This window comes from Brachyistius frenatus, unplaced genomic scaffold (genome assembly GCF_029030835.1).
Source record: "Brachyistius frenatus isolate BFR_SWC_R1_liver_20210118 unplaced genomic scaffold, ASM2903083v1 Contig_88, whole genome shotgun sequence".
In the NCBI taxonomy this organism is placed as follows: domain Eukaryota; kingdom Metazoa; phylum Chordata; class Actinopteri; family Embiotocidae; genus Brachyistius; species Brachyistius frenatus.
In genome coordinates this window covers 1,367,309-1,392,714 of record NW_027210687.1, presented here as the reverse complement: position 1 = coordinate 1,392,714, position 25,406 = coordinate 1,367,309, and the positions used below count along the sequence as shown (strand labels likewise).

General features: G+C 42.3%; 2 protein-coding genes across 5 annotated transcripts in view; one reads left to right on the top strand and one right to left on the bottom strand.

Annotated features, from left to right (window-relative positions):
- Positions 1 to 1,144: 1,144 nt before the first annotated feature.
- On the top strand, positions 1,145 to 3,244 carry socs1a (suppressor of cytokine signaling 1a). Its single transcript, XM_069710033.1, has 2 exons — positions 1,145 to 1,292; positions 2,392 to 3,244. Exon 2 carries the CDS (start codon positions 2,449 to 2,451, stop codon positions 3,145 to 3,147), a length of 699 nt encoding a protein of 232 aa, XP_069566134.1. The 5' UTR covers positions 1,145 to 1,292; positions 2,392 to 2,448; the 3' UTR covers positions 3,148 to 3,244.
- Positions 3,245 to 9,415: 6,171 nt separating this feature from the next.
- clec16a (C-type lectin domain containing 16A) overlaps positions 9,416 to 25,406 on the bottom strand; it is a 40,795-nt gene continuing 24,804 nt past the window's right edge. For 3 of the 4 annotated variants that reach the window (XM_069709974.1, XM_069709976.1, XM_069709975.1), the window contains exons 16-23: positions 23,238 to 23,288; positions 22,940 to 23,068; positions 22,409 to 22,529; positions 17,106 to 17,257; positions 16,115 to 16,319; positions 14,999 to 15,169; positions 14,138 to 14,275; positions 9,416 to 12,612 (exon numbers count right to left, since the gene is read on the bottom strand). In XM_069709974.1, coding sequence (XP_069566075.1) covers positions 12,026 to 12,612; positions 14,138 to 14,275; positions 14,999 to 15,169; positions 16,115 to 16,319; positions 17,106 to 17,257; positions 22,409 to 22,529; positions 22,940 to 23,068; positions 23,238 to 23,288 — 1,554 coding nt within the window. In that variant the 3' untranslated portion in view covers positions 9,416 to 12,025. The remainder of the gene's footprint in view (positions 12,613 to 14,137; positions 14,276 to 14,998; positions 15,170 to 16,114; positions 16,320 to 17,105; positions 17,258 to 22,408; positions 22,530 to 22,939; positions 23,069 to 23,237; positions 23,289 to 25,406) is intronic. The other variant, XM_069709977.1, reaches the window with a different exon arrangement.

Below are 25,406 nucleotides of genomic sequence, written 5' to 3'. Positions count from 1 at the left end.
CTCACAAGCAAACTGTTTCACTTATGATACAAAGGAAACATGAATGCTGTTAAAGTCGGATTTCCAGGAGAGAAAAAAAAATCAACATAAGTTGACTATATCACGTTCCTTTGCTGTCATTATGGTGCAGCTAAACTATAATAATATTTTTTTTTTTAAAATAGACAATGAAAATGACTGAATATGTGCAAGAAAACAAAGTTCCAACAGACAAAACAGCGAAATGACTGTTAGGATGTCACAATAGGAGCATTTCAGACAATAATTAACCACAAAAGTGACCTGTAACTATTTGGCCATTTGCCTGAGATCATTACCCAAATGGGATTAACTGAGGCCGATTCCATCAGCAGCCTGATTTAAGCTTTACAGCTGCTTTTTACACATTTTCTGCAGCATTTAAAAAAAAAAAAGTACTCTAAAGACTTAACTATTAACTGCTGCTTTTATCTCATCCTATCTTCATTGGCTGATGTCTCTATGGTTTTCAATGTTTTTAGTTGATTTTGGTAGACTTTGATCTTCCTATTGGTTCTATGGTTGTTACTCCTTCTATTCCTATTTGTTTTGTTTAATTGTAGCATGCTGTATGAATATTTTTTTTATTTATCTTATCTTAATATGTCCACAGGCAAAATTAGTTTAAGCTGATCACAGAAACTAAACTACGAAAACTTGATAACCAAGATACTTGAATTCAGTTTATTTTCTTTTTTCTTTTATGTAAATGGCTTCGTGCAAGCTCATCCCACACAATCAATTTACGATTGCTGTTTAAGCACACATATCTGAAGTTAGCCCATAGATCTTTAAAGAATGTATGAAAGCTAAAAACAAAAAAAACACAGTGAGATACATATTTAAATGCTCCCATTACACGAATATGTCACCTGTCTTTCTGTAAACGTCTTGCTGTCATGTGGCTTTGCGGTTTTCTTTAAATTCTCCTAATAATAACGAGTTCAAACGAATAGAAAGAGGAGCGCAGATCAGTTTCACTTTCGGTTGTGTTTCAGAGAAACTGCCTGGTTGCAGCTGAAGTGAGAGAGAGAGAGAGAGGGAGAGAGAGAGAGAGAGAGAAAAGGGGAGGGGGCATACAGCTGTATAGGACGGCGATAACCACGCTACGTATATATATACGAGCCGACGGCGTGGGGATTGCAGGCAGCTCTTTCGACGGGTGACAGTTTGGCCGATCCTCCATGCAGCGCTTTGTCACGGATTACTTGCATCATATTTGCACTGAGGGATTAAACGGATCCTTAACGCGCCGCTGTCGTTAGAGCAAAACGGTGAGGCTTCTCAGACTGGATTTATATTGTACTGCTGGGCTGGTTTAAGAGGACAGAAATGGAGCTTTGTACCAATCGTGGGTGCTTTATTTCTGCACCCTGAACAGTGGAGGGGAAAAACGAGTAATTGAATCACAATGTTAAACTGTGGCGCAAACTCAAGTTTCTCTGGAGATCAAAAGGGTTTTAAAGTCAGGGATATAGTCAGTTTGGATGGTGTCTGTCCAAATGGCTTGAGCATGTGATTGTCATGGCATTGAGGATTTTTTTTTTTTTTTTTTTTTTTTTTTTTTTTTTGAAACACCACGTCACCTTTTAATCATTGATTTTTCTTGGAATTAAGTGCAACTTTCCACAGTTTATTGTACAAATGTAAGATCATTCACATTAGACCAGAGGGAGAAGAGGTGAATCACAAACGGGAGAAGCCTGTTGATTTGTACAAGCTGTAGCTAATTGTATCATCCAAACTAACAAGGTCAGGGTTCATAGTTTAGGATTTCAAAGCATTTATAAAAAAAAAAAAAAAAAAAAAGTCATACAAGAGGAATATTTTCTATTTAAAATACAAGTATTTTCTTTCAATTTTGTATTTGCCACTAATTTTAAAAGCTTTGATTTCAAATTGATGATTCAGAAGATTTGTTCAAGAAACAGGGCTGTTTATAAGCACCCTAAATGAGTGTGTGTGTGTGGCTACAAGCAGCGTACAGTAATCTGTCTGTGGCTGACATCAGCGCAGATTGCATACCAGCCAAACCGCAAATCCCAGTCATATCAAACACAGCACCTCTTGGTGGAAGTTCCAATACACTTCTAATTTATAGAGACAGTCACTGAATAAGTGTGCGCGCGCACACACACACACACACACACACACACACACACACACACACACACACACACACACATGGAAGTAGAGCAACAGGCCTTACATGGTTCTTGTCTGACATTTTAAATGTTGCGTGTTATTGTGAATAATAACATTTGCTGCCACTAACTTTTCAGGAAGATGTTTGTTCAAACTGTTGTAAAATGATGCTGGTTAATGAGTGATGAAGATAATAACCCTCGCTCTCCTCTTCTTCGTCTCTCTCAGGATGTCAGTGTGGTGGTCAGAAATGGGAGAGGGTTTGGGGCCTCTCTCCCCTGTAGGATGGTAGCCGACAGCACAGTGGAAGGCCATGACAAAACCCACTCGTCAAGCTCCTCATCCTCATCATTGTCTTCATCCTCATCATCCTCATCTTCATCCCTGTCCGCATCCTCGCCCTTGTCCACGTCATCATCCCTTCACGCAGAGCCGGTGCAGCCTCAGCGCCCGGCCGACCCAGAGCCGACCCAGAGATCCGCTCGTGTCCCCTGCGTGTACCTTACTCACTTCCCGACCTTCACCTGCAAGGAGGACTGCAAGGTCATCACCGAGACAGCGGCCAAGCTCGAGCGCAGCGGCTTTTACTGGGGCCCTCTGGGAGTGGAGGACGCCCACCGCATGCTGCGGGACGCGCCGCTGGGCAGTTTCCTCGTCCGCGACAGCCGTCAGAAAGACGTCTTCTTCACGCTGTCCTACCACGCCAAGAGCGGGCCGGTCAGCGTGCGCATCGATTACAAGCGGCAAAAGTTCTCGCTGGCGGGAAACGAGCGCTCCTTCTTGACGCTCTTTGCCCTGTTGGAGCATTACGTCAACTCTCCCAAGAAGAGCCTGAGCCGCACGTACAGGAAATGGGAGCCGACGCTGCAGGAGCTGTGCCGGAAGCGCATCATGGAGCTGTGTGGCGGAGGAGGCCGGGTTTCAGAGCTGCCTCTCACACACGTGGTCCAAGACTTCCTGATGGAATTCCCTCACAAACTGTGACCAGCTTTCCATATAAAGTCTTGACTGTATTATTTCTAATAACAAGAAGGCAGCTTTTACCAAGTAACAGTAATCTGGGAGGGTTGGTAAAGCCTGTTCAACAGGTAGTAGAGGTTGAGACTGCGTCACCATGGTTACAGATAAGATCAGCACACCCTTTTGAGCCGAAAGGCAGCAAAATGTTTCCGAAGACACATTATCACCACAGTCGAGGACGAGCGGTCTCCAGTTGGACGGGATTCCTGATGGACATTTCAACATACATTACCTCTGAAGACTCGAGTCCAACTTGCACAAGGACAGAGAAAGAACTGTTGGTTGTGGGGAAGTTGGAAAGCGCTGCATTAAAAGAGAACTACAGACATAATAGAACTATTAGGGTGATAAAAGAGGTGGTGACTGTCCTACTGGAAGCTGTAGGGTCTGTCCCCGCTCAGAAACAGACATTTAGAGACTGGACTTGTAGAGGTGTGGAGGCGTGGTGGAAGGTACTGTTAAAACCCTCACAGGGTACCATTTTTTCTGTAGCAGATTTTAATACTCTAATGTTGAATGTTTACATTACACATGAATGTTTGCCAAAGACTCAAATACCACTTGGACCCTGTGTGCTCTCCCAGATGACGCACTGCAGAGGGCATCAGTCACGGGGTCTGATCTTTAGATGCACTGTATGGAGCGGTGTCACATTTCTCATCCAACTGCCAGGCAGATAATATCGGATTCAGTTTGTTATTTCTGTGTGACATTTATATATTTTTTTTTATTATGATTTTCCTCTATTTGAAATAAAATCTATTTAAACTTACTTTGCTTGCTTTTTGTTTAGCTACTTTTTAAATTATGTGTTCCTCAGTTATTGTAGGGAGGGGGAGGGATACACACATTATTTCACAAACAATAGGACAGACTGACAGACAGGAAGTGTGGAAGTTTGTGTACAGTATTCTCACCACATTGACTCATCTGAGTAGGTCAAAGTGACAGGTGGGCGGGGTTACTTTTGGTTGTAAATGGACTGTTACGCTTAGAAACACACACACTTACCAGAAACAGGATCAGAGGTGACACATAGTGTGTGTGTGTGTGTGTGTGTGTGTGTGTGTGTGTGTGTGTGTGTGTGTGTGTGTGTGTGTAATACTTTCAAACTAATGTGGAGACATGCAGATTAAAACTTCCTCAGGAGGAAGTGGGAAATTTTTTGGGTTACTGATTTGACACACCTAACATCAAAGTCCGGTTAGTTCTACTTTACATTTACAGTTTTGTACCACATGCTTATTCAAATCACTAACTTGGAAATGTCACTTTCCTTTTTTTAAATTTTTTTTTATCAATGAGTGTGGTAATACTTAACCAGGTGGACATACTTTTCGAGTGTATGACTCATAGGAGTGTGAGTGTTTGATAAACAACTGTCACATTGAACCAGAGCCCAACTGACATCTCCTCGGAAATGACGTTTTCATTAGAAATGAAATCCACAGAGAAACACAATGAGGCGTAATTAAACAGGAACCTTACACATTATTACACAGAGTCACTCCGTTCATTAGCTCACAGAGAGGTTGCGGCAGATGCTTCGACTATTGAGTTCAACTGCTGTAACTTATTTTGTATGCATCCCGTTTAAACTGGAGAACGACACTCCACTCTGTGGTCCCTCTGCTGGTTCCCTCACACTGTGTGCATATCTGCTGACTGTTCATTTGCTTGCCTTTGTTGCCAGGGTTCAAATTAGACAGGGGCTTTTGGGAGAGCCGTGTTTTCCAGTGCAACCACTATAAAACATGTTACATGCATATGGAAGTATGCAGCGCCGCAGTCAATGGCAAGGTTACTACGAAAAAGATTCTCTCTGTCTATTGTTGGCTGTTTTTTCACTTTCCCTGTCGTGTCCTCTTTCAAAATGAAATTGGACCCAAAAGTTATTTGTACAACCTCTGAAAGATAATCAGACAATCAGATAACCTAAACAAAGCAACATCTGTCTGTCTCAGTGAAGAGACGTTCAAGTGGCAACGTAAACGCAGTAATTTGAGTGCAGCGTCGCCACACACGTTGTGTGTTCGGCGTTCATCTTATTTCCATAGTGGGCCTAAAAAGGAGTCCCTCCTGGTTTACATATACATTTTTATACAGATCAACCAAAAGAGATGTTACCTGGGGCACTTTAGAGGTGAAACTGTTCTTTTAAGTTCAATTGACAGCCACAATACTAGAACAACAAAAAAATAAAAGTAAGAGAGCGTAAGTATTAAGAAACACAGTATGTTTCACAAAATTAGAACGTGTGGGAGCTGTAATCTAGATGGAGACAGATCAGATGCTCTCTGACTCCAAATGGTTTATCTTTTCATATCTGCATATCTGCTCTACTCTCACAGTTTCATGACATCTGTAAGATGTGTAGTGTTCATGTAATTTCTGCACTGACGTTATAACCTTCACTGGTCTCCAGTTCCTTCCTCAAACATAACCCGAGCTGCCAATGCTCAAACCAAAACCTTACCATAAATCAGTCTGATCTTTTGGGGAATTTTTAATTCTTTATTGGGTCTAGACAAGTGTGGCGCCACACACACACACACACACACACACACACACACACACACACACACACACACACACACACACACACACACACACACACACGCGCACACGCACTGGTGAGTCATACTGAATATAATACAGTTTGATTCAAGTAAAGCCCGACAGGTTTGAGGATATAATTATCTCAGCTTGCGGAAGAAGCTGAGCAGGGGTGGAACAAACACACACACACAAAATCCTACAGTAGTGAAACATGAGTCAGTGATAAACACACTATGACTATAGTGCCTTAATTCATACAGGCGTTATCAATCGTCACTTTTTTAAAGTTTACCTTGAAATGGAGAGTGTGTGTGTGTGTGTGTGTGTGTGTGTGTGTGTGTGTGTGTGTTGTCGTGGGGCTGGGGGCCGATGACAAGTGAATCATATGTAGAAGTTTCACTCACAGCTTCTCTGTTTTTTTTTCTAGGACATTCCCGGCTATTTTGGGAAGTGAAAGGTGAAGAGAGATGCTCTGCGACTGCGCTTATCAGCTGATTTCTGTGGAATCATCCGCCTGGAGTTTTCTGTCCTTTATTCACACACACACACACACACACACACACACACACACACACACACACACACACACACACACACACACACACACACACACACACACACACACACACACGCGCGCGCGCACTTCGACAGAAATCTACCGAAAAAACACCTGAACAGAAGGATGCTCACAGCAAAGCTGAGAAAGAAATATAGCAAGGTTTTCTGCGACATCCGGTATGAATGAGATGCTCGGTCTCCAGCACTGTGACCATATGTTATTTTAGTCTGTGGTTTCAGATGAGAGAGATTCTAACAGCATCTTTAGACTGGACTGCTCCCATGATGGAGGTCCTAAGTGCAATCAGAGTATCGGCCGGTCACACAGTCTCACTGCTTGCTCATGTTTTCTCATGAAAAGCTTTCCTGTTACTAACAAACTGTTCTCATTGAGAAATAATGAAGAAGAAACACAACTTCCTAAAGCTTGATTAATCATGCGTTTCCTTTGTGTCCTCCCATTTTTGTTAGTGGGCTATCTCAGATGCACAGCATGATGACAACAGACTCACAGGAAACTGTTGAAACATTGGACCTCAGGTTACAAGAATAAGCTTTGCCACTGAAAGGTGTGACCCTTAAGATTTACTGTAAGACCATCGAACAGTGTGTCATGCCTCAGCAGAGAACACGCAGTCTGTCTTTTCACAACAGGACAAAAAGCTCAGGCTATTTCTGTTTGGTTATGAAAAAACGACACGGCATGGATTTACGGGAAATTTGGTTAAAGGGTGAAGCATGGGCCAAGGATTAGCCCATAAAAATGTTGGTATACACAGAAAAAAAATGGATCCCACTTTATCAGTTTGTCAATTGTAGACAGGTAGCTTATAGCCAATTTTACACTCTGAGCTAACAGGCAGGTTTTTTTGGGGAATAATGGAAATTTTGGGTGCAAATCACAACATAAATTGAACTGGAAGGGCACATGGGGAGCACAGACCTCCACCAAGGCCGACAGGTCCAGTTCTCCTCCTGTGAAACCACTGTGCCCATTTGAATTACAAGAGTGTTCCCTGTATTAAGTTTGATTGAGTACATGTGCATCTCACAGGATTACTTGTACCCATTAATGTAGATTGTGAAATGGAGTCATCGTATTTCTAGAATGGCCTATTTTCTGTCACTATTTAACTACTTATTTAACTGATTTTAAGCTATATGGCAAAATGCCTTAAGTCCCAATGGGGAATATACGTTAAGGGATCCACCCTGTAATTCAGATCTGCTCCAAAATTTCCAAAGGTTTCTCCTTTCCCCAGAGTTGAATGAAAATCAGCCTGTTTTCCCATAATCCTGCTGACAAACAGACAGACACATCATTTGAGTGCAGTTGACATGATACCGTTCACAAGGTGCCTTCAAGGATCAAAAGAATAGCTCGGCCATAACAAAATCAGCCTTCCAGCACCTCCAAAGCTCCCTAATTAACCAGGTAAAAAGAACATGCTGCAGCTCTTTGCATGTGATCAACTTTTTGTTAGCTGGAGGCGTAAACTTCCTGAAGTCTGCATCGGGTGCCTGGTGATGACGAGGCTACAGGAAGACCTTCATACCTGTACGCACAGAACGAGCCGTTTCCAGTCTTGGTGCTAAGCTAAGCGAATCTTCTGTGGTCTGGTATAAACTTTGTTGCAGAGGACCTTAAGTATGTAATAATCACTCGACATATTACCAACGTACATATTATAATGAATACAGTTCTTAAATGTTCATCCGTGATCATAACAGAGTGCAGAGTTCAACCGCACAGACATATCTATCCGAGATCTCTCCCTTCGACGCTTCAATTAATGTCATGACTGCGGTTTGGTACGGAGAAAACACACACACACACACACACACACACACACACACACACACACACACACACACACACACACACACACACACACACACACACACACACACAGTATCACTGCAGTACCAGGAACCGATTCACATTTATGCACACACAAGCAGACTTCCCTGAAGAGAAGAACCGCGATACAAGTAACACGTACAGACCACAAGACGATGTCACGGGACCATAACAGGAAGACTAAAGTAAACTTCGTGACAGAAGTCCTCCAACTGGGTCTCATACACATACAGCTACCAACTCAGGTAAAACACAAACACCTTTTACACTCACAAAACGCTTTTAGAAGCAAATTTACATATGGTAGTAAAAAGTAACACAGGTTTTCCTTTACAGAAATGCCAGACAGATATAGACAGCTGTACAAGTATATTCGGCGATCAATTTCAACATTTTATATCTCTTGATTTAATTTTTTTTTTTTTTTTTTTTAACCCGCCCCAAAAAAACTACGCTATCAACAGGATCGTCCACCGGGCAGCCATCACCCCCCCCCCCACCTGCGTCTGCTCCACACGGTGTCGGTGCAGCAGAGGTTGAGCTCCGACCTTCATTAAACACACAGAGATCAGAGGACAGAAACGCAGAAGAGATTCTCACACTAAACTGGAAAGAAACGAGTTTCTCATGAATTAGGTAAATAACACGAATACAATATTTTCGGCTGGACGAGTGTCTGTCCCCCGAGTGAGCGAGAGATCAACGTCACACTGCAGGTCAGCTGAACGCCACCACTTTTCAAATTAAAAGCCCTCCAGTTTCACGCGGCGTACAGCCAGGTACTAGGTTTTGATCTAGAGATGTGTTTCTTTCAGGAGGGGCAGGAGCTCCCAATTGAAGGGAGACACTGGATTAAATCTTGTATTAAAAACATTAATATTTGACTTTTCAAACCAGTTTGGCCACACAAGAGTTGTGTGCGCTGCAGTGTGCATTTAGGGAACATCTGTGTGGGTGTAGATACCAAATTTGTGCCCAGATTTGGTCAAACATCACCGAAAGCCTTCGCTCGTTCAGTAAGGGGGCGTACACAGCAGTGAGTTCCGAGGATTGGCGGACCTTTTCTAATATATCTTGTGGTTTTCTTGCTCAACACTGACAAGAACCTCATCTGCCATTAATACCAGAGTTTTGTGCAGTAATTCTGTGAAAAGGGGAAACAAAAATCCTGCCCGAGAGAGCGAATGAGCGGAATCCCTTCTCAGTGTCTGCAAACACAACAACACAACTCACTCTGCAGACTCACTGTTATTAAGTAGAATAATTTATTGCAGTTCTTTATTTACTTCTCTGTTTCAGTTCATTAACAATAATTACAAGTTTAAAAGCTCAAAGCATTTACAGAGCATACAAACATATTACACACACACACACACACACACACACACTACAATCAGAGACTTAATAATGGAGGCTGGTCATGTTGTGGTAGAGGTTGCCGCTGGTTACAGGACACATGACCCCATGCTCCTTAGAAACCTGCTGATCAGCTCTACAAGTTGTGCCGAGCCTCTTCAGCATGTCAGTGATCACCGCTGTCATTCCGCTGCTATTTACAGGAGCAAGATGGAGATACTCCGAGAAAAAAAAGATGAAAAAAAAAAAGAAAAGAAGAGTATTGCTCTGAATTCCTCATTTATAAACGTGTCGAGGACTGTAAAGAGTTTGAAAATAAGAATGATCGAGCATTAAGACTTCATCCGTGTGCTGATGGCACAGAACAAAATTAAGTGAGCTGGAAGGTAAAGGCAGAAGAGAAAAAGAGGGTGACGGGGGGGAAAAAAAAGAAAAAAGAAATGAAGAATTCGAGTGTGCTGAAGTGAAGTTAAAACACACCAAGCCTGTTCAAATCCATGCTGTTTGGAGAGATAAGTTACCGGTTACATTCATCTCTCCCCTCATTGGTTAGCTCTTAGGATTATTGCAGTAGTAAAGCTTCATTCATCTGATTAAAGGAGGAGGCCAAGGAGGGGTTCGGCCCTCGACGCTGACCTCGGAGCAGCAACTGGTTTCTGGAAACGAGAAACAAATCGGAAATCTTTTCCTTCTTTTGTCTTTCTCGGTGTTATTTCAGTAGTTTCAGGTTTTAAACACGACTGTGGGCCAACGTTAACGTACTTCCCCCCCCCCCGGGGGAATCAGTGCTTTATGGTACGCCATTAGGTGGCTGAAAAACATACCTGTCTACCTTGTTTACTTTATTAGACATGACGCTCATCGGGGTGTTGAAAGCATGTTCCTATTTATACTCCTTCTCTTCTCTGAGGCCATCGTCTCCGAGGCAACCTGCGGATACATTCAACCCGGGTTAGGTTGCAGTGATGAGCAGATTACAAACGGTTTCTTGTGACTCTTTGAAGTTGACACTTCAAACATCACGAACATACGGACTCTAAATATATTGCATAACTGTGTCAAGAGTTTCATCCACGCAAATTAACATTTTTCTAAATATATTAAACAATATTTTACTTTTCAGTTAGTAACCTGTGGAGCGACAGACTGGAAGAACGAGTGAACTGCATGAACTGACTAAAGAGATACTCATTGAATTGTTACTTATGCGGAGCTGCTGTCACTTCTTTGCTCCATTCAGATCTGTCCGATCATTTTGTTCGTGATGCTGCTGATTGTTTGTTCGCCTAAATGAGCAGATTACCGTTGTCTAATCCCTGCAGGCTTTGAACTACAGACTTCAAATAAAGTTAGTGCTGCGAAACGGATGAAGGCGAAAGAGCCGACCGATTGGAGTCTCAGGTGTTGTCGCTTCTGCTGCATATTTAAAAATGCTTTGTTGACGCCGCTCGCGTTTAAAAAGTCGCCTTCATGTTTTATGTCCAGATTAAAGAATCCAAACGTTTGCTCGCAGGGCACACGATGACCACGGTGAGTGATGAAGATGAGGTGGGATGACATCATGTTTACATCAAATTAATGTGCACAGTTTCAGACGTGCTGCCTCCTCGCTGAAGCTGCAGATTATTTCACGGGACAGAAATTAGTAGACAGGAAACAAATTCAGATGACTTTATATGTGGAAGAATACGAATTTAACCGAGTGTCGAAAGAAACGCACACTCACACACACACACACACACACACACACACACACACACACACACACACACACACACACACACACACACACACACACACACACACACACACACACACACACACAGGCAGTTGACGGTGGCAGTAACTGCTAACGGATGACATGCAGTGATTAAAGGTGACCGTGTATGAATATGGGGTGTGTGTGTGTGTGTGTGTGTGTGTGTGTGTGTGTGTGTGTGTGTGTGCGCGCGTGTGTTTAGCATAGTAGCGTCCACCACTGCGAAACATTAGCGGTGACCTGATATGTGAACTTAAGAGACATAAATAAGTCTTTGCAAAGAAGTTAATCAGCTCCCACCAGTAGCATGTGCTGTATGTATGTATGTATGTATGTATGTATGTATGTATGTATGTATGTATGTATGTATGTATGTATGTATGCGTGTGCGTTTGAGCCGTCACACAATCGATTGCAATGAGTAAAAAAAAAAAAAGTTTGCTGGTTGCGCGTCTTGACACGCGTTAAAAACACGACCCGACACACCCGAGTGCACAGAAAGCCAAATGTGCTTTGAGCCTCCGTTGAGTTCGTCCCTATTGTCCTCCGTCTCGTCCTCCGCTCTCTCTCGGAGGGAAAAGAGTCTTTCTTCATGTGCAAACACCAACGGCGAGATGCCTCCAAAAGCCTCTCAGACCACCAACGTCACACAGGCAGGCCGCAACACGGAAACACACTGCGGCCGAGCGGGATGGTTCCCTCGGCAACACTTCACCGTCCTGTGTGTGAGCGAGCAAAGTGCCCGTTCTTTAATCCAGCTCGGGTGAGTCCGGCGTTTCAGTGTGTAGCTCTGCATCTTCAGCCTCCTCTGCAGACTTCGGAGCCGGCGTGTCGTCCCCTTCCCGCAGCAGGTCCCCATCGTCCTCCGGAGGCGTGTCCTCACCTCCGTCTGGAGCTTCATCAGTGGGCGTGACCAACTCGGTCGTCTCCGCGGTGTCCTCTTTCACCGTCGCGTCCGTCTCCGTCTCATCTGTCGGCGACCCGTCCTCTTCCTCTTCTCTCCGCTCTTCTTTACTCACCTCCTCCTCCTCCTCCTCCTCCTCCCGCTCCTCGGCGATGGAGGCGTCCGGTCTCTGCAGGGAGTGGCCGGTGCACGGGTGCAGGTGCGGTGAGTCGGCGGGGGGCAGCAGCGTGAGCGACTCCACGCTCAGGGTGTCAGCGTTGTTGTCGGTGAGGAGGGAGATGGTTGGCTGCGAGGCCGGGGTGAGGCTCGGGGCCAGCGCCGGAGCCGGGACTGGGGTTGAGGGAGTAGAGGACACCAGGGTTACTTCACCTCCTCCTTCACCTTCTCCACCCGAAGACGAGGGCGGGGTGTGCTCTAAAAACGTCCCGTCATCTAGGGGAAGGGAGGACGAGAGAATGAGGCCGCTGAACTCAGAGGTCACATTTCTAAAGATTCCCCGTGTGGATTTCTTGTTTCTCTGTGCTCGCTGAGAATCCGACTTTTAAGAGGCGGGCCCACGAGCCTGATCTGTGACCTCAGAAATTGTTTGGACAACAATTCTGGTCCAAAACTAAACCTACACAAGTATGATGTGGAAACGTGAAGCCTTCAGTGCACAAACACTCAGAGCGAACCTCACGCTAAAGTAAAAGACACCGTGTCTCCAGTAGTTAAACTTTACAAACGATTTACATATGCAGAATAACAGATTCTAAAATTTGGGGAGAAAGAGAGGGTGTCATTTTATGGATTTTTACAAGATCATTTCTATTTTTTGTAGAATAGAATTTGAGACACAAATTATTATTCAAAGTAGACTGTTTCATAAAGTACATATCTTAAAACGTATATGGAGAGGAATCCTTAATAAGATCTTAAAATGCAACCGCCCTGCTTCTTTCATGTCACAGAGACAATCTAAAGAATTAAAAAGCGTAACTTCAAACTAAATGTACTGCAAGAAAAGAGATTAAATGCACCTGTGTGAAATATTCTTCCGCAACAATCCAGACTGTTGAAACTCAATGCTTTTTCCTAAATCGAGCACAGATTTTAATCCTTTAACTAGAGCGTAAATAATGTATTGATAAATGACCAAAGGGAAGTGAGAACCCTGAAGGATTTGAGTCAAACAGGAGACCTCCACAGGTGCTGCGCAGGCAGGCAGACTGACAGCTGAGTAACAAAGCCCAGCGCGTTCACCGAGGAGCTCCACTGGGTTTCTTTGTTTGGAGTGTAAAGAACCATCTGATCCTCTGTGACCTTTTTCAGGTCTGTCATCAGAGCAGAAAGGAGGCACAGGGTGGAAATACCTCTCAGCAGTGGGACACAAGTACACGTAGCAGCAGCAGTGGAGCTAATGGTCCGACAGCATAAACTACCACACTAACTACTGCAGCGCAAACTACTGCGTGAGCATACTTGCATTGTAACAGTGTAAGGGGACAGTTTGGAGGATTAAAACAGAAAATTCAAAAACTGTTTGATAATAACGAATATCAGCTCAGACCGGGGGGGGGGGGGGGGGGAGGGGTTTCTGCTCAAACTCAGAGCATATTTGCTTTTACGTTGGAGCTTTCTTCACACCTTGTTGCCGGGCAACAAACGACAGCTTCTCTCAACCACCACAAACGCAAAGTGGTCACACCCGGCTACAATTTCAGGTGTACATACTCCCTGAATCATCTAGGATCTACTGAGGAATAATAGTGCAGGTCTGGAACCAGTTTAACAGGTAATCTGAAGGTTGATTTATATTATAATGCAGAATCTACATTTTATTATTACTGTACGGGGTTCCTTACGTGTGTTTAAAACTGTAGCTACTGTCCATATACATTGTGTGTGTGTGTGTGTGTGTGTGTGTGTGTGTGTGTGTGTGTGTGTGTGTGTGTGTGTGCGCGCGTGTGCGTGTTACCTGTAGGGCTCTGAGCTGAAATAGTGCTTGCAGTAACAGAGTCACATCTTCCTGTGCTCCCACTCCCACTGGAGGGAGGTGAGGGGGAGGAGAGGGGCGAGGGACTGTGCTGTGGCACACAGTGAGCCACTGCAAAACCTGGGGTGGTGCAACATAGACACACACAAACACACACAAACACACTGGATGTGTTAGCACTGCGTTACAACTCACATTGTGTGAGTTTCAGTTGTTGCTCATGAGCATGTGCGTGCGTATGTGTGTGTGTTTAAATTCAATTCTGACAGAGAGATTAACACTTATTCTAATCATCACACTGAAATGTCCAGGAGCAGAATTCAGGATTCCCACGCTTCGGAAAACAACGAGTTCCGTTCAGTGCCTCCAGCTGAGGTAAAATATACCAGTGGAAAGCGCAGAGCAGGAGCAGACAGGGCAAAGGCAGTGAAACTGATGTAAGACAAGAGCAAATGGTATTTAACAAGGGAAAACAGAAATTAAAAATAAAAAAGGTCAGGGGGAATTTCAGGTCCATTCTGATGAGTTGTATTTCTATGTAAAACCACTGATGTAAGTAAGGTGGTAGAAACAAGAAGTGAACTACTGTCACACTTCGACACAACAGGTTAAACCACAAATCCGTTTCCACTGCTCACACACAGTCAGCAGTTGGCTTGCGGGTCAGATTACTGAGAAGGTTTCCTCTGAGACTCAAAAATGAAGGTCAATACGATTATGTAATGCTCTATATCACTCAAATATTCAGTGTGTGGAAAGCAGTAACCTGAGCTGGATGTCATTGTTCGATGGTGTTTGATTGGTTGTGAAGGTGTGTATGTGCTGCAGCAGTCTGTGTGTCACCTGGTACTTTATCGACGGAGGCAAACACCGATCTGCCGGCCGTGGGGTCGTTGGGCGCCCGTCTGGACTGCTCGTAGAAGCGGAAAGGAAGACCGCTGGGTGACGCGTGGGCTGTCTGACCGAAACCCAACACCTCCGTCGCGCTGGGCTGCACCGGCAGGTCCAACAGAGCTGCAGGCAGAGCGGGTGAAGTGAGAGGAGAGAGTACCTTTAACCTCTGGGTCTGAATTCAACATCTGGGAGAACTCAGTGGAAGGAACTGACGCTCAGTTTGTTTTTACTGTGATTATGTTTTTGTTTGAATGTGTTGGCAATGAAAGGATATAAAAAAAACTTTTATGCAATGGCGGTTTTGGCAGGCTTTCACATCCTCCTCGACTTCGCTGGATTGGCAAGATTTTATGTCTGTGTTATTCTAAAGAATCAGGCCATCGGGAGGGAAAGCACAGCTGACTGATGGGTATATCCATCAGTGTTTACAGGACAAAAGGATTCCTGATTACATTTTGTGCCAATGCACACATAGAAGCATGAGACAATTTGGCCAGCAGATAATGAAATATGGACAGGCACATGTTGACAACAGATTTTAGACTTTTGGGCTGTTGATTAAATTTAATTAATTAATTAAATAAATTAATAAAAAAAAAAAAAAAAACCCAGACAAAACAAAAATGGAGGAAGTCAGTTTTTTTTAAACTTGGAAAGAAAGACATCATGCATTTTAGGGAAATTACTAATATGACGTTCCTAATGAAGAGATTAGTTTTGATTCAGTTAATCATATTTCCTCAAAACCCTCTTTTGTCGGTCCACTTTTTACTTACATTTAAAGTCACGATAATGGACTACGCAGCATGTGGAACAAATGTCCATTACAGTAGATGTTTGTCTGATATTGCTGTGTTGCAAGTTTAAGGAAGCGATTCCATGTTTATCCATTGACGAGGATAAAGCAGTGGAAGGCAGCTACTGTACGTCGACTTTAATCCCACACAAGTGGATCGTCTTGTAGAAAACATACGATATGATTCACAATTACGCTGTTGCGCAGGCAACGCGACAGCTGGAGAGGAAGTGCTGACAGAAGGCTCCAAGAGCTTTTTGTTTACTCACCTGCGATCCTCTGCATCTTCATGCGTCGGGCCTGGATGCGACCTTTGGCTAGCCGCTGCTTGGCGATGATGCAGCGGATGTGGTCGGCGAAGATGAAGTTGGCCTGCAGGATGGGCAGGGGCTTGGCGTGGGGGTTGGAGCTGGGTTTATGGATGACGATGTTCAACGCTCTGCTGTCGTCCTCAACACCAGAAACCTGCATGTCCTGGTTAAAGAGGGAGGGAAGAGGAGAGAGGGAGCAAAGACAAGGAGAGAGTGTTAGAGAGACAGAGGTCAAAACAAATACCGGAAACAGGGAAGAAAAAAAACGAAAAAGACTCGAGTGTCTGAAGAGATGAGAGACATGACAAACGTGACATGAATTTGACATTCATGCAGCGGAAGAAGGAACGAATGATCTTATAATCACTCAAAAACAAACAGGAAACTCATTGTAAGATTTGACAGAAACAAGCTGTTTTAAACTCTGCAATTTTCAAAAGAGAAAAATAAATGGTGCGTCACTTTAGCTTCTGTGAGGTCAGAATGACATTGTAGGATACAGCATGACTAAGTATTCCTCAAAATACCAGGAAGTGACAGTAAAGTCTGTACGTGAACGCTCTCTAAAAGCTTTCGCAATTTCTCGCATATCTGCTGTGAAAATGATATGATGAACTCTCAAAAAACAAAACAACAAACAGACACATGAAGACAAACAGTAAGGACAAAGCCCAGTGGGCAGCGGTACGTCGAAAAGAAGAAAAACAAAACAAAACAGTAAAGCAGAAAAATTGGATTGGACTAAAAAAAATAAAAGATATGGTGAGTGAGTGAACAGAGACTTCGAGTTTGAGTGAGAAACTGAGAAATGACTTTAAAAAAAAAACTAAACGCATGTGAACATAGTAGAAATTAAAGTGTAACAGAGAATAATAAAAGCAGGCGCACGCTTCAGTCACTTTTAAGCACAAAGACACACTCGGACATGGAAGCACCACTTTTCTCTCACTTGCAAGAGGCCGGCAAACTTGACGACACCCCATCCGAGACGTTTGCTCTCTGGTTCGACCAGACTCATCTGGTACACATCGACAGCGAGGAACCTCTGGGCCTGGCCGCCATCTTTACTGACCACCATGCACGCTATCAGGTCACTGTTATCTGGAAAAGAACACAATCGTAGAACTAAGGCCTTTTGGTACTTTTTACGATTATTTCAAAAGAAATATGCAGTTGAGGATAATTGTTATGCTGACCTCGCTCAGATCACATTAAATATGCTGTTTGAATTACAGAAATAAGGTAGCTGAACAGAGTAGCAGAGTATATCAATTAAACAATAATGCAGACATCACATAACCCTCAACTTTGTGTTATAATGGCTTACAATGACTATTTACCTGACACTAAAATGTTACACTGAAATACACACAAACACACACATACAGTTAATGAGGATTAATTCACTGGAACATACTTGAAATGGAACCGTAGCTTTAAAAAAAACCACAAAAAAAAACCACACTTCTGTTTTTTGCTACAAATTTAGACAATGTGTCACCTTTAAAATAAAAGTTGCTTCCTGGAAGTGTAGAGTACAGCGTTACCCCCTCAATCACAGGTTTCATCAACTAAAACCTGTTTGTCATAAGATGTTCTGGAGTTATTGTCTTGACTTTATTTTAAGAGCAGATGTTAATTTAGCCTCCACACATGCAGTATGTATGGTACATGTACAAATAAGGAGGCAGGGTGAAGCGCACAGGCTGCCACAGGCACTTAAAAGGACAGACAAGCTGCTTTGCTCCCACATGTCTGGGAGGATTATGATGAGACAATGAGCCCACATCTTCTGCATCTTCACTCCACTTCACTTCACCACAAAACCTTCTGCCAAGTGAACATGAAATGTGGAACTGATGATGACCTCATTTGACACAACTAGTTTTGGTTTAAACACCAGCTACCCTGACTGGCACTCAAGTGTAATAATGTAACAGCACAATGACGTACAACGTCTCAATGAAAGTCTCACATGTCGCTTCCCTTTTAGAATATCTTTGTGTTTTTGGTTCCTTGATTTCTATTCTAAAGTATTCTGACCAAAAAAAACAAAAACATTATGTGACTAATTGTATACACATGAAACTGGGTGGATCCATTTTTCTGCAGTAAACTCGGGGTTTTACAGCGCAAACAACACCGTTTTTTCATACAATTGTTGGTGTTCCTGAAGGCACAGACAGCTGTCGATGTGGTCTTTTAAAAGATCAATGGTGGTTTCCAGGAAGTGAACTGTACCTACTGAAACAGTGAGGGGTGAAAAGTACCTGCATCTGGAGAGGTAGTCCCCGAGTTTCTAAGGTAATGAAGGGACACCAACAGGCAAATGGTCAGAGAAATTAGGGGAAATTTGATTGAGTGAATCCTCAGAATAGATGGGGAAAAAACCCTTCCACCTCCAACGTCTTTTTCTACAGAAGGCAGCCAACTCATCTCGTCATAACAGCCTGAAAATGAAGGATATTAAATAGACACTCTGTCCAGTAGCCTTTTTAGGATTATTGAAACAGTGGCAGTTTCAACCACTGACTATTTAAAAAAAAAAAAAAAATTAAATACTGTCAAATAGACAAATTGCAGGGAAACAACTTTCTATGAAAGACTTCATTTTGCGAGATTTCCATGTATAAATCACGGGATTTTTTTTTTTTAGATTCCTTCCAAGAAGACTTCACCTGAATGCAAACCTGACTAAAGTGAGACAATCTCTGTTCTCCCAAACAGGCAAAATATGACTTTTATGTTCAGTAAAAAAATATAAAAGAGCAGCAGACAACAGTGCCGTGTGCAGCTGTCGCACTTTACTTCACTGTCAGTATGTGTTTAAAACTCTCTGTCTTCACAAGTATTCTCTTGAGCAATCAAGTGCCCTTAATCAACCTGCCAGGCTGATGTTTACTAAGGTAGACAATAGTGTGACTGTGTTCACTGGTGTGAGGAAAAATTAAATAAAACATGTGACTCCACATTCCAGTTTAGTTTCAAGCCAGCCCAGTTTTGAACATTTTACCCTCAGAAGATAACTGTTTGCAGTCGGGCGTGTTCATTATGAAAGTTTAACGCCTGAAATCAGTGCTGTTAGATTAATCAATGATGACTTTTTGAGCAATTGTAAAAAAATAAATTGCCACTTTCACCTATTAAAAGAGCTCAATCATATTAAAAATCAATACAGTCCATCATTATACTCCACATTAAACTGCAGAACTTCCATATTCCACTCGAGGCAAAGTTCCTGTTGGGAATGCAGCAGGGCCTTCGGCTTGCAAAACAGAACAACTGCAAAGGTACAGACGTGTATAAACGCTCTGCAATTCAACAGCTACGAGAGGATGAGGTGAAAGGGAAGCAGTGGCAAACTACTGGTCAGAAAAGGAGGTTTGTGGGTGGAAGGTTTACACATGAGGAAAAACCCTCCCTGTCCCCCTGCTACTCTGTAAGAGTGTGTTCTTAGTCAACCACTCTGCTTAAAGTAAAGCCAACAGAGGAAAGTCTTTGGTAGAATTAAAAGGAAAGACAGAAAATCATTATTACAAAGCAGGTTGTTTAAAATAATCTTTTCAGATGACATAAACCAACTAGAAGCAAAGTCGCATCTGATACGATACTGCTGCACTTACAGGCTGGCATTAGTTAAATCTGCCACAGACTCTTTCCATTGGTATCTGCCATCGCCGTAGTTTCAACCACTGAATTAGATCTGAAAGTAAAGCTCCAGGGAGACATGTGGTTTCAGTAGGTGTTATGTTTCCATCTATATGTCAAGTCTGTTTTTTTAAGGCCTCTCCCAAGAAAGAGAAATTCAGAAAACACGGGTAATTTATAGACATCAGATTACTATATTTGTTTAATGCAGTTTGAAGAAAGAAAAAAAACGATATCAAAATTCCATTGATAATATCATAATGGTGAAACAATCTGCGACAACAACCTCCTCGCAGCAGTGCAGTAACTAGGGGCTGCTGTGTCACTGGTTTCCAGAGAAATAGAGAAACTGCAGCCTACTCAACACAGATAACATGATAAGGTTTTAAAGGCCGTGGCACAGATGGTACCGTCACCACTACCAAGTAAACAACCCCGGTGGAATCTACACAACCTCTTCTCTTTGAGTAATTCTATGAAATGAATTTAATGGTGCTACCACCATTACCAGATTACAAACCTGATTAAATACAACCGACTACACCGCTGTGAAACATCACTAAAATGTTACCTGATTCAAAATGGTGTCACCATAAAATAACTGTATTATTTTTAAGATGATCTGATGCATTATTAAAAACAAATAAAGGATAGACTACATTAGTTTTATTTCTTAATATTTTGTAAGTCTGCTTTTATTTGTGATGACAGGTTGGATCCTCCTGGACAGAGATGACACTGGTCTCGCACCAGTCTGTGGAGAGGTGGCAAATCTTTCTAGCTGATCTTTACAGGAGTGGTTTTGTTGCTCTGCCTTCCACTTATATTTAGGTCAAGGCACACGTCATCGTTTTCACTTGTCTCATCTTTAAAAACTCGTGCGTGTTTTTGCAGTTTGCAATAGTTTAACCTTGTAGGTTTTTTTTTTCTTGGACGTGGACTGACTTTATATATTGGACCGCTCACTGTCTCAGCAGTCAACGTAGCACCACTTTCCACAGATAATCCTTGTGCCAAGTAAGAAGGGCTTACAGTCTCTTTTTTAATGCAAGGTTGAGTAAATGGTGAATTGAGCGTGGTCACTGCAGCCTTGGTCGTTGGTAATATGGCTTTTCTTAAATCTTGTAACCCTGCTGCAGCCGTGTTTCCGGTCATGTAGAGTAGCCGACTGAGGCTCTGATGTATTTTTAGAATCACTGATTCTTCTAACTTGCACATATTTTGACTTAACAGTGAACAATTTGTGAACTATGCCAACTTAATACCAGAGATTTAAAGACTAAACAGAGTTGCTCTGGTCCATTGTTCTTGATTGTTTTTTATTATGGTGAGACACACAACACAAGAATGGAAGTGAATAATAGGGTTGTGATAACAGCCAAGGATGTGCATCTCTATTTGGTTCCAAGAAAATGTCATCTTAAAATTTTGATGATAAGTGTTTTGAGTACAATCACTTCCAAGTAAACAATCATAGAGAAGTTATCATTATAGTTTCTAAAAACCACTGGATATTTTGTAGATTCACATTCCTGATATTTCTACATTTGGAAACCAGAACATGTATACTGGAATGCAGCAAATGATTCCAGATAAACTGGCAGAGTTCATCAGACAGAGAGACCGTGCTGAGTCATTTGGCCTTCAATGCCATTGATATGGAGTTCATGATTAAATTTCCACATTAAAGGAGCAGAGAGGCTCGTTAGAAAACAGTGATGCAGATTTTTAACAGTAAAATCAACAAATCTGTTGATGAGCAAATCTCGCTGTTTTCGCAGGAAGCCGAGTAGCACCCGACCTTCAGTCAACTGAGAAGTGTTGTACTGGGAGGTTGAGACAGAAGGGCAGTTTCACTTGTATTGTCAACACGTTAGTACAACGCGTTAAGGAGCAAGAGGTATGAAGCATGCACAAGCTAACAACAAAAGGTTTAAGTATGGGTTTGCAAAGTTTGAGCACTGAGCGTGAGACAGTTTAATCCCTCTCGTTCACATTAATGTGAACATGTGACATCCTCCACTGCAGAGCTAACCACGTGCAAGTTTCCATAACATCATCCACACACCTGTGACAGTAAGAGAAGGCTGTGCAGGTTATCTCGGTGTGTGGGAAGCTGCGTGCGAGTGTCCGTATGCTTGTCTCGGCATCGCTGTGGCTGTGAATGTTTGCATGTGCGTTTATGTAGGTATTAAGGTACAGACATCTGTGTTATAGATCTACTGCTTTCTTCAGGAGAGAGTGAGTCAGAGGCCCCTGTCTGACTCATTCAGGAGCGAGAGGATTACTGATGTCTCTCAGATATCTGTGCTGTAATTGGAGCCTTATGGAAGTTGTTTTCAGAGAATTTTAGGTGTGGTTGTTATTTTTTTCTCCCAGTCTTATAGTTAAGGAAGCAAGCATCTCATTTTCCTTTCGTGATTTCTTAGATTAAACTGACTGCAAAAAAGTTGAGGTTTGACTCTGTTTCCCAAAAGGAGTCGGCATGACAAATAAAAATGCACATCAGCTGTGGCCTGTGTACAGTACACCACTGTGAGTGTGCGCGCGCGCGTGTGTGTGTGTGTGTGTGTGTGTGTGTGTGTGTGTGTGTGTGTGTCTTACTGAGGTCTAAGACGTCATCTGTCTTGATGAGGTCCTCAGATCTGGTCAGTGGGAGCTGAGTCTCTGGTTCTCCCTGAAGCTGAAGTGATAAGGACCGCAGCATGAAGAACACTCGGATCGCCTGAGTGAAGAGAAACACACAGAGACATGATCTGTTAAAACAAAGTACCTGTCTGAAACCGGCAGAAATAACAAATGAATAACAGCTCTGCAAAAAGATACTATTAGAAAACAACAGGTAAAACGTTGACATCAAATCTGACTCCTATATTTCATCTTTCAGCTCTGCAATTGTTTGAGGCAAGCTTGTTCTTTTTGGCAAAGCAAAAAACCAAAACTATGTACAGCTGTAAGACCGTTTCAGTGTAATTACATGAGTATTTCATAATGCATACTTTCAAGTAAAAAGAATTCAGATCTGAAGGCCTTAAAGGGATACTCGACTACAGGACCAGATTTCTCTGAAATCTTATGACCTCACGGGTTGTTATGTGGAATATCAGCTGTGCTGGAGTGTGTGAGTGGACGCACCCTGCGTGTCTTCTCCACATCTCCACAGGGAAGTCTCTTTACGAAGTCAATGCCAGTCAAAGGGGTGCCAGTGGGAGGCAGCAGTATTGAGGCATCCATCATGAGATACTCCACATTCATTGGTTTACTCTGCAACATAAATGCGTGGATGAGAGCCAAGAGCCCACATGCATTAACAACATCTTTAAACATCTACACACATAAGCAGCAACAGAAATGTGTTAATAAGCTAACGTAATGATGATTCAGTTTTAAGTTGGGGGGGTGGGGGGGTCACTTTAAACGAAGGCCAACCAACCGTCATGCTCCTGTATTCATCTTCAAACATGTCCAGAAAGATCTCCTCCCCCTGTGACGACAGTAAGGTCAGTTAAAAACAAGACAGTGAAACATCTACACCAAAACCAGTAACACACGTTTACTGTTGCCAATAATATACTGCGAGCCATACGTCTTAGCTATGAGCTTGATGTTTTCTGTTGTTTATTTGGATTCATGGCCTTTTTCATTGGACGGTACAGACACGGAGATAAAACATGAAAAGAGAAAATTAAAAGCAATGAAGGTTCCAATCTCAGCTGAAACTCTTAAAGATACTTAACAAGCTACTGTTGCATCCTACAAAGATTATTACATTCCCAGATTCATGTGTTTTCCTTTCCTTTACCACGTGGTCTTATCTAACGGTGCACTTATGGATTGATGAATTGGTTAGCCGACTGACAGAAAATAAAACAGCAACCATTTCGTCAACTGATTGGTTGTTTTAATCTTTTTTTTTTTTTTTTTTAAAGCAAATGCTAAACTATCTCAGCCTCTTAAATGTAATGCTTTGCTGTTTTCATCTTTATAACACAGAATAATACAGAATTAATTTAGACTGAATATTTTTAGGTTTTGGACACTTGATTGAACAATACATTTGAAGACGTTTCCTTGGACTTGGGTCTCTACAAACTACAAAAAAATAACAAAATTTCATTTCCCCAAACAATGAACTGATAGTTGCCGTGTGAGTCATTAAACGTGTTCATATCATTTATCTAACCGACTCATCCGTGTAAAAACAGTTTAAGGAAGCATACACATTCTCACGACATTCACTGATAAGTATCACCTTGTATGGAATTAATGCAGTACGGTCGAGTGCACATGGACAACATAACCTGATATAACCACGTTCTTTTACTGTTACATGCAATACACCAGTGGATTTCTAAACAAGGACTCTTCCTTATTTGCAAAAATGAAACTGAAATGAAACATGACACGAAGAGTAAAGTCCATTTCATCTGCCGTGCGTCATGTCTCCCGTCTAATCATGGGAGATGGAGAGGAATTCTTAAATAATGTTCCATCAGCAAAATGATGTTGTGACCCAAAACAGGAAACGCCGGACAGAAGCGAAAAGTTTGAAGGGCATGAACTGTTGAGCTTACAGGGCAGCGATTGTTTATGTACACACTCATCATGAGTTGTTTGTGTTCATCCATCATCCAAGTCCAAAATATTACACATGTAATTTTAAATCCCCTGCAGGCAAGTTTGAAGAGATATTATGTCTGATGTGAATGCCATTGAAATGTTGTGGGTGGATTTACCTGTTAGAAAACCCTCAAACATCTTAAAGTGAAGGAATTCTGCGTGAAGAGTGGTCATAAATTCCAGCAAGATGTCAGAGACTGGCGGGCAATAATGCTGAACACCTACAAGAAGTTATTCTGCTGAAGGAGGCACATAGCAGCTTCTGAGGCCAAAGGTGGAGGTACTTTTTTGACAGAAGAACTTCATTACTTAAAATTACTTACTTACTCAAAAGAGGATCAAATGTTTGCTTGTCCGAATAAGTCAAAAAAGTATAAACTAATTCACGGGAAGGATTTACTGTTTCCACATCACTATATGTGCGCTGCGGGTTTCAGGTTTTCACTACGAGTGACGTCTAAAGGTTGTGATGTCACAGTCCTGTTCAAATAGTCTTAAACTCACATTGAAGCATGTGGAAGAAAAAAAAAACTCACAGCAGATAAATCCTTCTGTACAAGGGTTGGAGAATTTGTTTTTGAACAAAGTTAGCTAACTTAATTTAAGTGGTAATATTTTCAGTCTGCGTGCTGATCACAGCGACATTTTCCCAAATGTTGCAAGGAAACATCTACATCCATCTGTGTTGATGGAACAAAAGGAATTAGCCAAAACTCATTCATGTAACTTAATCCAAAACTGATATCCAAACAGAATCAAAGTGAAACAGAAAGCACTGACTGAAAGCATTTGGCCTATTTCCATAATTCCAGCAGCATATAGAAAACACTTTCAGTTTTGACTATTATGCTTTCATGGAAATGGCTTCAGTTATACTCAAAGGCTACAGTAAGGCATGCGCAATGCCGGATAAAGCAGACTTAATTAGTAGGTTCTGTTTGAGCTTTTGTTATGACACTGATGTCAAGAGAAACTGTGTGTA

Excerpts from the sequence above, each read along its gene's own strand:
- socs1a (XM_069710033.1), top strand. The coding sequence starts at position 2,449 with ATGGTAGCCGACAGCACAGTGGAAGGCCATGACAAAACCCACTCGTCA.